General features: G+C 40.8%; 1 protein-coding gene across 1 annotated transcript in view; it reads right to left on the bottom strand.

Moving 5' to 3' along the window:
- Positions 1 to 5,699: 5,699 nt before the first annotated feature.
- The window catches only part of LOC122533809 (furin-like), a 141,926-nt gene continuing 131,278 nt past the window's right edge, over positions 5,700 to 16,347 (bottom strand). Inside the window, exon 3 of the mRNA XM_043663877.1 lies at positions 5,700 to 5,833. Coding sequence (XP_043519812.1) covers positions 5,771 to 5,833 — 63 coding nt within the window. The 3' untranslated portion in view covers positions 5,700 to 5,770. The remainder of the gene's footprint in view (positions 5,834 to 16,347) is intronic.

Here is a 16,347-nt window from a genome sequence, read left to right as displayed (position 1 = left end):
AGAGAGAGAGAGTGAGAGAGTGAGAGAGCCGGCTAACTCGAGGTTTCCGACCCCCACAGCGGAAAATATGAAATTTTCGTTCACTTTCACGAAGCTCTCCGGCGAGCTTTCGGCCGATCGATCCGCCGAGCGTCATGCGTTTCCATTCCTGACGCAATTTCCCGGCTCTCCTTTGACGTAGGCGCCATTGTCTTTCGCCAAATTAAAATCGAAACCGTGAAATTCGTCGCGAGAGTCGTCGCGGCGAATGTAACGAGCGAGCGTACGTCGGCGACGATTCGAATTCATTAAAAAACGCTCGTTAGCGTAGGATGGAAATTGAATATCTCAATTTGTTACGGTTTCCTGCGAAGAACGATACGAAAATCGCGAGAGTCAATTAGTCATAATTGTTTGGAATCGTCGAAGCAATATCGGCGTTGGAATTTTCTACTTTTCGGACTCGGTATCGAATTAGAGGCAGCGTATCGTGCGGATGTTTCAGATCACTCGTCGAACGAACATCAAAAAGAGAGAAAGAGAGAGATCATAATTTTCCATTTTTTTCATATCGTCTGAATTAATTGGGTACACTTAATCCTTTTGACATCTCACTCGGTCGAAAGTGGTCCAATAAATTTATCGTTCGATAAATCTTTTCAACATCCCCGTTAACCCTTTGACTGCAGCGCACTCAGAAACGTGCAGGGTGAATAGGAGAAAGTTTCCGGGACAAATAGTACTCGCCGAAGCATGAAAAAAGTTTTAATAAACACGGGTGGGAAAATTATTAGTATCTAAAGTTACGAGCGATTTTTTGTTGAGATGCTTGCGAGAAAGTTAGAACACAATCTTCGAAAGAGTGTATCCAGCGTGTATTTGAAGCCGCTTGTTTGCTACGCGAAACGATAAATTCTATGTTAGATCAATTTCAGTAAAACGGTAAATGTGTTGTGCTAAGAAAAACTTAGAGGGCGTATATATACAGGGTGGTCCATTTAAGTGAGGCTACCGAAATACATATCTCTTCGAATTGTGACGATGCAAACAAATATTTTTCACCTAACACGATAACCAACAACTGGTCAAGAATATTTTTTTCAAGAACTTTTCAAGATCGTTGGCGTCTTTTTTTTTCATACGACTGTAATTTTTTTTTATTACATCGCGTAGTTGGTAAAAAAAAAGAAAAAAAAAAATGTAAAGAACATGAGCTTGATAATTTAAGTTTAAAGTAAGTATAAATTCGGAATCATAAACCTTGACCAAGACGCGACAAATCGAGAGTCTTATAAAAGGCTCGAATACTCGATTTATATTACATTATATGAGAAAGAACATTCTTATTATATTATATTATGCGAGGAAATTTAAAAGAATTAAAGACCATTATTATTACATTATACGAGCACAACAAAATTATTATTATATTATATTATATGAACACAAGAAAAGGTCGATACGACATTCGTTTATGGTAAAAGTAGCTATTTGAGAGAAGCAGTCCTAGTATATTGATAAGTACTTTCGTAGTAAAAAGGTTAATATAATAATACAACCCTTTAGTGACTGTAGCGAAAGGCGGTCTAGGACAAACGCTGGCGAACAATAAATTTCAAGAGTGATACTTTCAGTTTCCGATAAACACACAAACGCCGACAAAGTTTCGTCAATTTCCCTACTTTGCCTCCGTACGCGACCGCTTTCGAAAGCTTTATTATCGCCTGAATTATCCGAACCGAACGGAACGAGAGCTCGTGGAAGCGATCGTGCGCCATCTGGAAGATTCCGCGGCAACCGAGGCAGGTTGTTCGCCCCGTAGAAAACATCAGATCAGGCTGCCATTCGCCGCCCAAGTTTACGCGGAGATTACGTTGCGGGGACTTTCGACGGTTATTCAAAGTCGACGCACAGCACAGCTCCTGTTCGCGTGACGCGCGACGTCGACATCCGCCGTGAAAGATAGGCGGGGGGAGAACGACTGCCTAAGCGGTTCAAGCGTTTCCGCCAAGTTCCGCCGACTCTAAGTAGAACGAGCACGTGATGCGTCAGACCTGATTACGGATCGCACGGCGTGCACGTAATGGCTGAAATAACTATGGTTTCGCGGTGCTCGCGGTGCTCGCCACGTTGTATCGCGGAGCATTCGCGATGGAATGGAAATTGATTACAATGGTGGATGAAAGAACAAATGGATATAAAACATCGGTGATTTTCCTATGGACACTTACGTTGCAAATGTTACACGTACGCGTGAGAGAAAAAAAAAACAAAAAAAAAAAAAAAAGAAATAGAGCGTAACGGTGCGGCCGATGAAAAAGAGAATTTTACCGAGCGCGTTGTTTTCAACGTTTTTTTTTTCTCTTTTTTCTTTTTTTTTTTTTGCACAACAACGCGAAACGTGGAATTACACTTTATTAAAAAATAGTTGCACAGTAAAATATTTTCATTTGACAAATACGATGCGAAGACTTTACTACTGGTCGGAAATTCGAAACTGAAAACTCGAAACGCTGGAAAAACAGCGCGCCGAGCGGCAGAGTTGTAAATTTTATTAGCCGCGCGCGTTAATATATAAATAATAAATTTCGTTTCGCAGGGACAAAACAAAAAATTTCGCTCGATTTATTTCTGTTGCAGTTTTTTTTTCCTCTTTCGATCACTCGGATATATCCTTTTTTTTTTTCTTCGACTGCAAATATTTTTCGCAGAAAATCAAGACCTATGTATTTTTCCTCGCGAATCGAGTCCGTGTACAATTATAGAATTTTTGCGATTATAATTTACACAATTAGATATAATATATAATAATTGTAATTATTACAATTTATACAATTATATGTAATATATAATAATATAATTTATATATAACACGATGAAACTTTTCATTACAACGAATGGACGAACTCAAAGCCACTCAATAGTTTGATACTTGTCAAATTTACAACGCAAAGCGTTTTATGATAACACGGGAGCACGAGTAGAATCGCGAAGTTTCGGCTGAACAGAGCGAAGAGAGCTTATCGAAACGGGAACTCCACGTCAGGGCAAGTAGTACAAGTCAGCAAAGTGTCAGACATAATTACGCAAGTTGCGGCCACGATAATTGCAGAGAATCTCTTAGCTGGCACGATAACCTGTTGGACTCTGATAACAGGCTTCATGCCAAGTCCGTGATGATGGCCGTCATTAACGTTTACAACCCCTCGGACAAATGTTCCTCTGATTACAAAACACAGCAATCGAACGTAACAGCACAGTGATGAAAAGTACATTTTCTGGCGCGAATGTTCAAGTCGTTTAAATACTTTCGAATCTAGATTTCGAGTTTCCCCACCGTCTCGAGGAGCTTCGAGCTTCCAGGTCGAGTCGAGTTTCCACTTTCGTCGCGAACAAGTTCCACTTCGGCGATGGTTGTCGAGTCGAAACGAATCGGATTGGATCGGATGAGGCACGTCGTTGACGCAAGTTTTCGACGCAACATCCGGTCACACAGTGGTTACGACGACGGTTACCCAGTTTCCAAGTAAAAGTCTTGGGGAAAATCTGTCGATCTTTTTTTTTTTTTGCTTAGCGCCGTCCCGCGCAGGTTTCAAAGTTTCACGAGGCTGAGACCCGTTAGCTACCAATTAATACTGTTGTCGAGTGTTGGAGATTTCGTCCGGGTGCAGTTCTTGCAAAAGGCAAATCGTTAAAAATTGTTCGCGCTCTTCTTTTCGTACATTTCTTCAGACAGGAAAAATTCTCTCCTATTGTTAACCTATTATTATTGTCCAAGTATTATTACTATACCCGTAGTATTATTATTAACCAGTGATAATATAACTTATTATTATTAACAGGATTCAACAGACCGTCGTCGATCAGAATTTAAATTCACCATGATAAATCAAACGTTGGTGAAATCTAATACTAAAACTACGCAAAATAAACATCCATGATAAACGTTCCATACTAACGAGATCACTTCGAATTTATACGAGAAAAATATCAATCCGGGGGGAAAACTCGCGGAAGTGGAATTTCAAAATATGTAACGAATATCAGATCTGTGTGTGTCGGATTACGTACGTAAAAATGTGATATATATCGTATTAGAATATTTCCAGGGGAATCACGTGCAAACCCTTATTTTATCCATCGACGTAACGAATTGAGGGATCAACGCAGAAACGCCAGTTTTTTTGAATCGTGACTTTTTTAAAACATTCGTTCGGACATTTTTCTACGATATTATTTTCCACGTTGTTGGTCCCTGCCTACGTGTACAGGGTGGAAAGAAAAATTTGTCCTTAAATTTCAAGGATATTAAAAATTTTTTTTTCATTGCATTCTACCTGTGACAAAATTTTTTGCAAGGGACTATCGTTTTCTTGAAAGATGGCGAAAAAGTTTCTCAGTCATTTAACGTTGCATACGCGTGCGTCCTAACAGTGACTTTATGGTCCTGAACGTGGACGTAATTTATTTTGTGTAATTTTAGTATCAGATTCCACCAACATTTGTTTTATCATGATTATAGCATCAGTGTGAGTCTAAATAATCGATTGATAAAACTAGCATTATTCGAAATGTAAACATTACGTAACGTAGACATCCAAAATTATAAAGTTGCTGTTACCGCGCGTCCAGAACATTGAGAAACTGATACGCCTCACTTTTCTTCGACGATCTACTTTGCCTTTCATCGCACATTAGAAAATTTTGAATGAAAGTCTTCGATTTTCATCAAAGTGAGCAATACACGCGTCCACTTGTGTGCGCTAGAAAGAGAGAGTTCCCTCCACGGAAACTCAGGCGTTAAAATCGGAATCGAGTTGAAAGAAATTTGATAAGAAGTTTGATAGAAGTGGGAAACAGGAAACAGATTAATCCAACTCGGTTGGGAACAGGAAAGTTTCGTTGTCTCGAGTAGAACGAGTCGCGATACCATCTCTCAATCGCCAAAGATCTCAACCCTTAGCGAGACCCTTAGCGTTTCTCTTTCTTTCTCCAGAACGCGAAAGAACTAGTAGAAGCAAAAGAAAAAAAAAAGAAAAAAAAAAAAGAAACACGTGTCGTTCGATTCGAGAACGTCTGACCTATCCTTTGTTCGAAAATCGATCTCTGTTCGCTTTAGGAATTACTCAAACGTGCAGTTCCAGGTTAGCGAACTCGATCCCAGTTACCTCTCAGAAAGTGAGACAAAATCTCGTCGTTATCTCCTCATCTGGATCACGTGCGTTTTAAGAAGCCGCCGCGACATGCCGATCAATCGAAAGCGATGTCGATCTCTCGCTTGATCCTCAGTTCATCCCTTAAACACGTAGCAGCGATCGCTTCGTCTTTGATTTCGAGAATGAGATCGATACTTTCTATGAAAATGAACAAATAGCGCGTCGATCGGAAAGTGATGTCGTCTCTCCCTTACGAAATACTTCTAGATTCACTTTCTGCGAATACTGCTTCCAAGTTTCATACAATACGTGATTCAATTTTTCATGGAAACTTTTGTTCAAGCAGACACGATTCAATTTCTATTCAAGTAAACAGCGAGGAGAAAAAACTTTATGAAACAACTTGTCAGATGTCTTATAGCTTTTTCAAAGGTAATAATGCTATCGATGCAACTGTTGCAATACGATTTGTATATTTAAGTGTATATTCAATTGCCAAATGTTGGTTTACGAGATCTCGGTGCGGTGATTTCAGTCTTTCAGACGTCCCTCCTTCTGGGAGGCCAACAGAGGTCATTGACAACGACGAGCTCGGCTCTCTAATTGAGTCGAATCCTCGTCAGACCGTTCAGGATTTAGTAAACAGGTTTGGGGCTTCCTGGCCCACCATACAGGAACATCTCCACTAAACGGGAAAACTGTACAGACAAGGATCACACGGATTTTCGCAAGAATTAAGTATAAAGAATATTACTGTTGAGCAACATTTTTCTTAATCGCATCGAGAAACATCTATTTCTAAATCGACTTGTGACGATCCACGATCCAAGAAAATCCTAGCTTTCTAAGGAGAAGATTGGATCTTTTAGAAACACTTTGCCTCGTAAATCAGACGACATTGGGGAAAAAGGCTTCGAAGATCCAGTTAGCCAGTGGACAGCTAACGATAAGCTAACATTTGACAACAAAGATCAGAGACTTTCATGGCACCCCTAATAAAACTCCAAACGAGTTACTTTGACCGTATATAGCAGAATCGTAACGAAAACGAGTCTCGAGTCGCTCGTCGCTGCCAAATGTCGTTCGTCACGCTTCCCCGTAAAAATGGGAACGTCGCGTAAAAGCAAGCCAAGGCTCTCCGCGTTCCAAAGGCGTCAGTAGACGTCTCCTTTTCTTTTTATTGCTCAATAATTCCTGCGTCCCGAGTGTCCTTTGTGTTTTCCTGTTCAAAGGAACGCTCGGACGACACGATTTTTTATCAGGACGAGACAAATGCGACGGGAGAACTATAAACACGCAGTCCGCGAGGACAGTTAACCGAGTAACGCTTTCTCTCTTCACCCTCTTTTATACATCGAACGCCATTTTCCGGCATTTCCGGCGCTTCTCATCCTTCCTTCTTCCTCTCGTTTCTACTCGTCACGCACGAATAATAATTATGATACCGGGTATCCGTAAAGTCCCTTTACAATTTCAAAAATTTGTTACAAAGGCGGATAAATGGAAATTATTACAAAATGAGACGTGTATATTTAAGTTTTTTTCTTTTTGTCCCATTTAATACACCTCTATATGGGCAGCATTAGTTGCACGAAGCACATCAAAACGCACTCGATCTCTTACACCCCTCCCTTTGTCGAACACTGTCCCTGTCTCCATAAATTTCTTGCGTCATGAACGAATTGATGGACGTGACGATGGATCTCTTCCATACTTAGTTTTAAAGTTTCTCTGAGTCTGCAGATTCGATTAGTTTCAATAAACCATGATATACACTGTGCCTTCTCTTGAGGAGTAGCCATTTTGTAAAGGGTTCATTTAACAGTGTCTTATCCATCAACAGGGTACCTGAAATGCAATGTGATAGAAACCTCGATAACCATCGAGTACATGGAACAAATCTGACGAAGACGTCTCATCAATTGCCTTTGTAATAAATTTTTGAAATTGTAAAGAGACTTTACGGACATCCACATGGAGTTACGTTAAAGATATCACGTATCGAGCAAAGGTACGGAACATCACTAATCCATATAAAGGTGTCCATATCGAGGTGTATGTAAATAAGAAGAGAAAAAACTTAAATATATACGTCTCACTTTGTAACAATTTTCACTCATCTGTCTCTTCATTTGCCATTGTAATAAATTTTTGCAATTGCAAAGAGACTTTATGGACACGCCGTATTGTTCCGAACAGAACGATAAACTTCAGTTTAGAAACTGGATGTATTACAACAACACTGAGACGTTAGGTTAGGTTTGAAATATTCGTGGATACTCTGCGAAACCTTTGACGCGACGCCATTAGGCGAGATTAAAGGAGAATTAGAAATTTGTTGAATTTGTAAATCTAGAAGGATGTTGGGAAAGAAAATGGAGAAGAATGAATCCCAAAGGGATTTATCGTCGGGTGCTATTTTCGTGGCGATAGCAGAGGTGCGTGCAATCATTATACCTTGGCGAAAGGTAACGCCTAGGGGAGCCCATTAGGGGAGTTTCATAAATCGTGGCCCCGGCCGCCGGGAGTAATCTTAAATAACGAGTACGAAAACGGCATCCACGAGGAGCGACGAGTTCTACAAGGACATTTTACAACAACTGAGAGACTGCAAAGCATCGAGGAATTGAAACAGCGACGTGGCTACGTTCCAGAATGAATACCAGGCCATCATCCACTGGATTTGGAACAATTCGAGAAGCGATGGCCCACTTAAAAAAAAAAAAGAAAAGAATTATTATATATTTGAAATAATACAAATACAATCGACATCTAAGAACATATTTGCGAAAGTAGATTTGTAATTTTAAAAACTCTAGGATGCATTCAAGTCCATTTTGTTATTTTGAACTGTTTCTACGGCGTCCATAATCCTCTGTTCCTTTATATTCAGTTGGCAGGATTCTCTAGAAATATATTTATTATTTTATGATGAAGCAACTCTTCTCTAAAAATTTGGAACATTTAACTCGATAGTCTGTGAGCGATGATTCACTTGCTTTTCTTTTTTTTTATAATGACACAATATCTCATTATAAAAGTGCAACCATAACGTCTAAACGCTATATCGGCACAACGTATTCCGAAAAGAGTTGTTAGATTTTGATTAAATTTTCGTGAATTATAATTTCAAAGATGAAGAATATTCAATTATACATAATTTACTTTGTTGGTCAAATGAAAACGAACGAGAACTGCGATTGAAATACAACGTATTACCAAAAGGAGCTGACAAAATTGACATTCTCAGGAGACTGTAGGAGACTGTTCTACAGTGGGAATTTACATTCTGCTATCCCGAAGAAACTATCTTTTTCTTTCTTCCTTCAATTTCAGTTTCTCACGCTCAACTACCCTCCCGAGCCTACCCTCCCTGACCCGGACGAAAATTCCTCGAACCTAAAGACCCAGGAAACGGAAAGAAGAAGGAGAGGAAGAACCAAGCGAAACTTTAACCCTCGAAAATGGCTGACAAAGTTTGCCAGAGCGTCTGCCAAAGGCTATCTCTCGCTTCCGGCACGATCCCAAAGTCGAGTAATTCCTTCGATTATGTACAAAGTTGGATCTCGCCGGTCGGGTCCGCGAGCTAGGCGAGTTCGCGGAGATATCGCAAACCGCGCGAAGGAAGTAGAAGAGAGAGGGGAGAGAGAGAGAAAGAGAGAGAGAGAGAGAGAGAGAGAGAGAGAGTGAGAGTGAGAGGAGTTTCGACCGCGCAAAAAGGAAATTGCCTTTTTACAGGGAACGAGCGAGGTGGTTGACTGCCGCGCGCCGGCCGAGAAGAGAACGACGGCTTCATATCGACGAGGGCCATCAACGCGTAGGCGTCGCTTCGACCGCGATTCCAGTATCGATCCCCAGTACCGTCCACGCGCGCGGAACCAAGAATATTCTTTTATTATCCGCCTCCTTTTCACGGGGGCCTTCGTTCGAGAAGAATCGGGACGACCCGGCGCGCCCACTTTTTCTTTCATTTCCCAGACTTTCACTTCGTTAACCACCGAAAGTAACGATCGTATTTCCGATGGTCCATTTAAGGGGGTATCCTGGTAATCAGGTTTAAAAAAATCAATTTCTTTTTTTACATTCTCTCAAAGTATATGCTTTTGAAAATGCCGGTGTAAAAGGATTTGTGCGAATTTGTGAAATTAGCAAAGTTATAAATGTTTAAAGGAAACGGTGTACTGCTCGCAACATGAGTATGAATATCGAGAATATGAGAATGTGTTTTTCTCAAAAAATATCTTATTCTATAATATTATTATTTATTATATTATTATTATATATAATATAATCTATAATATTATTATTTATTTTTATATTATTATCTATAATATTATTATTTATTATATTAATATTATTTATTTTTATATTATTATTTTATAATATTTTATTTTTTATACTGCTCGACTGATCGTAAGTATGAATGTTTTTGTACAACGACTAACAAGAACTTCAAATGTGTTTTTCTCAAATTCATATTTTTTTAAATTGGCTGGTGGGATATTTCACGTTTTAGTTGACCGATTGATTTTGGATTCGAAATTTGGAGGAGCTCTTCACCGGATGTACCTTCATCGCATGAACCACGGATTTCAAAATCTCTATTTTTTTCTATTTTTTTTTCTTTTATCACCCAAAAAACGAAAAGCACGAGGGAAATCGATATTTTAAATTCAAAATGCTGCCATTTTTTTAATTTTCGAAATTTCGCTGTTTCTGTGGTACATGCGATAGCCATAGTTATACTAATTATAAGATGCATTCTGGTTTTTTTAGATTCAAATAACCAGGTGGACCGGAATAACATGCTTTTTAAAAACATGCTTTACCTAAGGCTATATTCCACAACTTTCATTAATTTCGTTAAAAAAAATTGTAAATACTCTTTAAGCATGAGTAAATCTGTGTGCAAAAACTGCATACCAAAATGCATCATGGTTTCCTCAGAAAAAAATCGCAAAAAAGTCGATTATTTCAAGTCGGATTACCAGAATACTCCCTTTAAGTGAGGCTACCTAAATGCATATCTTTTCGAATTGTGACGATGCAAAAAGATACTTTTCACCTAACACGAATGATTAAGAATATCGAAAAGGCCAATAATTGGTCAGGAATATCTTTCTCAAGGTCATGCCTTTCAAAAACTTTTCAGGGTCATTGTTTCTTTTCACACGACTGTATATGTATTTTTAATTAGCTGACAAAAGAAAAAGCTGATCGTATTTTCCCTTCCAGCCAAACTTTGATCGCAACTTAGGATGTAAATTCCTGACATTCTTCTCGACAATCTGTCTTGTCGTTCGTTTCACGTCGAATTTCATGCTAGTTTCATGCTAGATCTGGAGCAACTTTAATTCGTTTAAGGTTTAATTCGATAGAGGTTCAGCCGTGGCGGGGTTTATTTGTTTCTAAATAAGGGTGTATCCACTTGCAAACTTCCACGAATTTTCGAGAATTCGTCGAATGTTCAAAGCGACACTCGCCATGAGAAACGTTGAACGATTAAGGGAGGGCGAAATTTCACGGCCGAGTGCGACAGACCTCGTCCAACTTCTGCTGCTTCCCTCGAGAAAAAACATTCCCTCGACAAATTTCCCCTACCAATTTGCCGCGTATTCGGAATTAGCTCCGGCAGCACAGCTCCGCGATACAAGCGCGACTGCTTTCCAAAGGCGACACTGAAATTTTCTCTCAACTATGCGTTAATTCAAGAACAATGCGAGCCACGCTCTATCCGTCGCTCCACGCTCTAAATTATCATTAACAATTGGTTATAACGGCGCTGGTATCGAAAATTCCAAGGCCTGAAATATATCGTTAAACAGCGAAGAATGCGACATACATTCCGCTTGTCTGGTTTTCATTTCAATTTCATTGTTAATTCGTTGTCAATTAATCTCGCGTGGATTAAATTTTGGAAACTGCGTGTAGAAACCTCCGGATTTTCCTTGCTACCGGGTTCAAAAGCCTCCGAGCCATTTCCATCCCTTAAGAGAAACACTATCCACCCCTCTAATATCGAGGCAGTGGCGATCGATAACAGCAGATGGGACGGAACAATTTTTTACGATTCCAAGAACGTTGCCCCCTCCTTGTACTTCGACAAGAGCATAGAGAATTCCCTCTTCCGCGATAAAATGACTGGTTTAAACCGAACCGTACTCAGACGATGATAATGAGGCAATAACAAACACGTAGTCAAGTTGAAGCTACGAGAGAACGAGAACTATCTAAATGTCGCAATTTTAATTCCGCGAGAAATGAATCTTCGTAAAGCTTCACGACGCGGCCGTCGACACCTTGGCAAACGAGGGAAAACCGGCCTTTGTACCTCGCTGCCGGTGGAAATGAACCCCGACAGCGAGATACAAATTAAAGGAGTCCGGTAGCTAGATTATTTCCAAGTTCAGGCTCCGCAACGGCAGCTGCCACTATCGACCGTAAGATGAGCCGAGAAATTCTACGCGAAAGCTAGTTTTCATCTTCTCCTTCTCGCGCCTTCTCCTCCTCCTTCGCCTCTCCCCTCCCGCGCTTAAAAGACACCCCAATCAACCTCGCACGCAAACAGCCCCCGGCCCTTCGTTGCTCTTGGCCCTAGCCATGGCCCTTCCTATCCCATTTTTCCTCCTTTCGACTACCCTACAGCTACCCTGTACCCAGCGGCAACCATTTTTGGCGAGCTGTCCCAAGCTGCCGGCGTATCCCGAGCCACGGCAGCTCGCAATTGCCCTCGAGTCGATTGAATTTCGAATTTCAACACATTTCCGGATCTTTCGTTTCTTTCTTTTTTTTTTCTCTCTTTTTTCGTTTCCTCTCCGCGAATTACAAGATTAAGCGCTGATTGCTTCTGAGAGGCAGGCAACGAGAGTAAAAGCAAGCCAACGGAGGTTGGCGCTGTTTGGAAACCTCTCGAGTTGTCCCGAGTTTCTTCGTCTCGTCGGGAAAGATAAACGAAAGGCGACACGATTCAACATCTTCGTCCCCGGACGAAGTTCTGCCTCTATATTTTATACAAACGTGACTACGCTTCGCAGACGAATTCGTTTTACCGTGTTGCCGATTAAACGCACGATATCCTTTTAATGAAGCACAACGTGGCAGCACGATCGGTGGATTAACTCGGTCACAACTCGTGACATCGATCCGAGCCGGTCTTGTTCCTTCCGTTCTCACGCTCGATCGTCCGACAGATCTATCCTCGTCGAACAAGTTAAAGTGCTTTCGATGCTTACGAGAAGCTTGCATCGACTAATTGTCCACTCGATCCGTGCCGATCGAGCACGATACACACACACACACACACGTACATCTGTCTACATGTAACCGTCTAACCGGGCTCACGGTGTGTACACGCCGTTTGGAGAATCGATAGCGTGGCCAAGTCGGCGTCGATTGTCGAAACTCACCGATTAAATTACCGTCCGAACAATTTTCAACTCCAACTCCGGCAACTTTATCGAGGCTGACTAGTCGACTAGTCGGGTGTCGGTTGTCGGTTGCGGAGAAATCTCATCGTTGTTTGTCTCGAACACCGATTAATCGATCCCGATTGCAGCTCGAGTTGATGACGATCGAGCCAGGCCAGGTCGTTTTGGACCAACATCTTTCACGCAACGTAAATTACTTTTGAACTGTTTGTACTTTAGCTTTTGTACAGCCAAATGAAAGATTCTCGAAGTTACTTGCGCAAAGATTAACGAAGGAAACTTTGACGACGTTTCACGACGAGTCTGCTTCCCCCCCCCCCCCTTATGCGTCGATTATTCGCATAATTAACCATTTCGGTGCCACAGGCTACTTTAAAAACCGGATGAGTGCCATAGCGCTTCTTTGATGTAACCATTTCTTTATTATACCAAAGAAATTATTCAAAAAGCTACCAAATCGAATGATCGATGTTGTACAAAATAGAGTAAGATCAACCCACTATTAACATTAAAAAAAGACTCGTCTAATTATGAAAGCTACTTTTACTTCTTTTTGTTGTCTTGTAATTTTGTCCGAGTGAAATTGTATTGTTTTTGTTTAAATTAAGAATTTATTGAAATATTCCTTCAATTGATGGAAATGTTAATTAAAATTAAGTCCTGTTTGACCTGTTTACAACAAATAAAACGAAAACTCGTTGTATCAGCAATTTTGCAATTGCGTTTTATAACTTTGTATGCAGAAGTAGTAATGTCTAAATAAAAGTAGACAAAGTAAAAACGGCCTATTTATGGCACATGGTTTAGGTTTGAGTAGTGGAAACTTTGATATGACTGACGATGATACGGCTGTAATCGAAACCAAATGTATTTGAATTTCAAGGTCAATTTTTTTTCAATTGTATTCTACTCACTATGAAAAAAGGTAAAACTTTTTCAAGGAACTATAAGTCAAAACCTAATAGTGTTCTTGAAAAATAACAAAAGTCTCTTAATCATTTAACACTGCGTTCTAACAGCGACTTTATGGTCCTGAACGCGTGGTTGTCTATATTATTTAATGTTTACATTTCGAATAATGTTAACAATTAGTTTTATCATTTGATTATTTTGACTCACACCGATGCTACAACTATAATAAATCAAAGTGAAAATTATGAAAAATAGACGTCCACGCGTACAGAATCATAAAGTCGCTGTTAGCACGCACGCATCCGCAAACTTTTTGCAATTTTCCAAAAGAACAATGGTTCTTTGGCATAGTTTCATCTTCATTATAAATAGAATACAATACAAAAATGAATGAACAAATAAATAAATAAATTTTGACTCGAAATTCAATTGGAATTTGACCTTACAAATTCGTGTTTCTGAAACGATTAAAAAGGTGCAAACGGAGCACGTCGAAAGTAAACGAGTTTCTTTCGCTTTCATTCGGGCAATCGCGAGATCATCTCGCCAAATATTTGCCAAAAGTTTGGGCAAAAAACACATTTCGACGACGTTTAATCGCCGAGTCTGGAACGTCCAACACGCGTTCCCTCGACGCTGTGGTATTTCCAATTTCCCCTCCCGCGCCCGTATAATTAAAAAGAACGAAAGAGGGTGTCGAAAGCAGACGAGCTTCTCTGGGAAGCGAGATCTCTGGAACGTGTCTCTGGCGGAATTCACTGGATGAAGTGAACGCAAATGCAAAGTAACAGCGGCAGCGTGGCACAGGCTCTCGACATCTAGCTTAGGCGAGTGTCTCCTGGCGTTGCTCTAAGTCTTTACGATCCAAGGTGATCTCTTCTGAAACACGCGCTGAAACAGCTTCGCGCAATACCCTGTTACATTTCCCCCTGGTATTTAGCGGTGGCCGAGGTATCGCTACTGTTTTAGATTCACCGTGGCCCGGGATATTATCCCGGAGTCTGGATTCCATTACCAGGCGAGCATGTCGCTTCGGTCTGGATTAATGGATCCAACCAGCCGGAGGAAATTGTCTCTTTCCACGTTCCAGATGCGAGAAAGAAAATGGAATTCCTGTTTTTCAGCTGGGGCGACGCAATGAAAGTGTCCGACTCTTTCGTTATTGAATCGGCGAGGAGATGCAGATTGTTGGGAACAAAGCGGTGCTTTTTTTTTAAATTAATCGCTCTTTGGCAGATTCGATGAAAATCCGCGATATACGTATGCGTTAAGATGAAGGGTACGTAACACTTATGGTACGGATGTGCTCCTACCGAGCGTGGCAAATCAGGAATTTCACCAGTTAGAAAACTCCAGACTAAGCGTCCCATAAATCTCACAATCTCCAGTTCAAAAGTTGACGTTGAATTTCAATTTTTTGAAATCTACTCTTCCTTCTTTTTTCTGCATTGTATTCTACTAATAGTTCTCCTGAAAAAAGGGGAAAAAGTTTCTTAATCATTTAACACTGCGTGCGTTCTAACAGCGACTTTATGCTTTTGGATTTCACCAACATTTGATTTATCATGGTTGTAGTTGTTCAGTGTATGAATAATTAGTGTAAATAATCGAATGATAAAACTAACTGTTGACAATTATTCTAAATATAAACATTGCAACCGCGCGTCCAGAATCATAAAGTTGCTGTTAGAACCCACGCGTCCGCACTGTTAAATGATGAAAAAACTTTCTTGCCATTTTTCAAGAGAACTATTCAGGTTTGTGATCTATGGTTCCTTGGAAAAGTTTTACTTCCATCAAGTCGAAGGTGTAGATTTCACAACTTCACAAACTTTCCTTTCCAACCTGTACACGACCGACATCAGTCGCGACGTCTCTGCTAGAATTCGAGAAACGAAAGAGTGGAGAATCGGAAATTCGTGCTCCATTCCGTGCTTTCGCGATTCTACTTGTCGGTAAACGTTCGAAATTCTTTTCGCGACCCCTACATGACCACCAACCACCTGGCACGTTTCCCGCTTTTTAGCCTAACCGTCCGATTTCTTCAACGACGTGACGCGACTCTGCCAAATTCAGGGGGGGGGGGGACACCTCGCCGCGTCGAGGCGATTAATTTTCCATTAGACCTCCAGTCGAGTCCTTAATTAACCACGAGACGCGGCGCTGTTTCGGTTAATTATTCGAGACGCTCTGGCGGGATCTCGCGCGCGCCGAATAACCGAGAGATTATTCATTAATTCGGCACTCGGCCGTGACGCGACCTGAAAATTTCTCGCGATCCCGACAACACGGGCTTTTGTCTTGCTCTGTTTCGCCATTCCCCTCCCGTCTTTCCGACAACTTTCGCCTAATCACGCATTTCCGAGAAACTCGCGGAGATTTAACGGAGATGTCCGTTTCATTCACGTGCAACTCTCAGAATTTTTTCGAAATTTCGACGTATGTACTTTTCCATTTTATCACATCTTTGATGAGAGAACAAGAAACTTTTCTCTCTTGTGAATTACCAATCATTCTATGCCCGAGAAGAGAGCAATGTGTTTAAAAAAAAAAAAAGAAATCATGTACAGCTGGCACGGACTTGCCAATAGCGACCAATTTGTTTTATACAAGGACACACAAAACCTCGGTATATTATCAAGAGCCGTGCCTGGTGATCGAACGAAGGAGAGAAAAAAAAAAGCTTCTTCTAATTCGCTCTTTCATTCAACGCCGGTCCTTTGTTTTCGCACGGGAAATTTACGTTCCCCGTTCCGATTGTCCGCTTGCAAGAAATAGAAGAACAAAAATGGCAGAACCGACGAGAGACGACGTTGCCATTACGCGAACGCAAATATTCCATTACACGCAACTCTCCGAAGACCCGAGAAGCA

The sequence above is a fragment of the Frieseomelitta varia genome, unplaced genomic scaffold (assembly GCF_011392965.1).
Source record: "Frieseomelitta varia isolate USP_RPSP 00005682 unplaced genomic scaffold, Fvar_1.2 scaffold_555, whole genome shotgun sequence".
NCBI classification, from domain to species: domain Eukaryota; kingdom Metazoa; phylum Arthropoda; class Insecta; order Hymenoptera; family Apidae; genus Frieseomelitta; species Frieseomelitta varia.
Note: the sequence above shows the minus strand (reverse complement) of the source record. Positions and strands in the feature narration are given on the sequence as shown.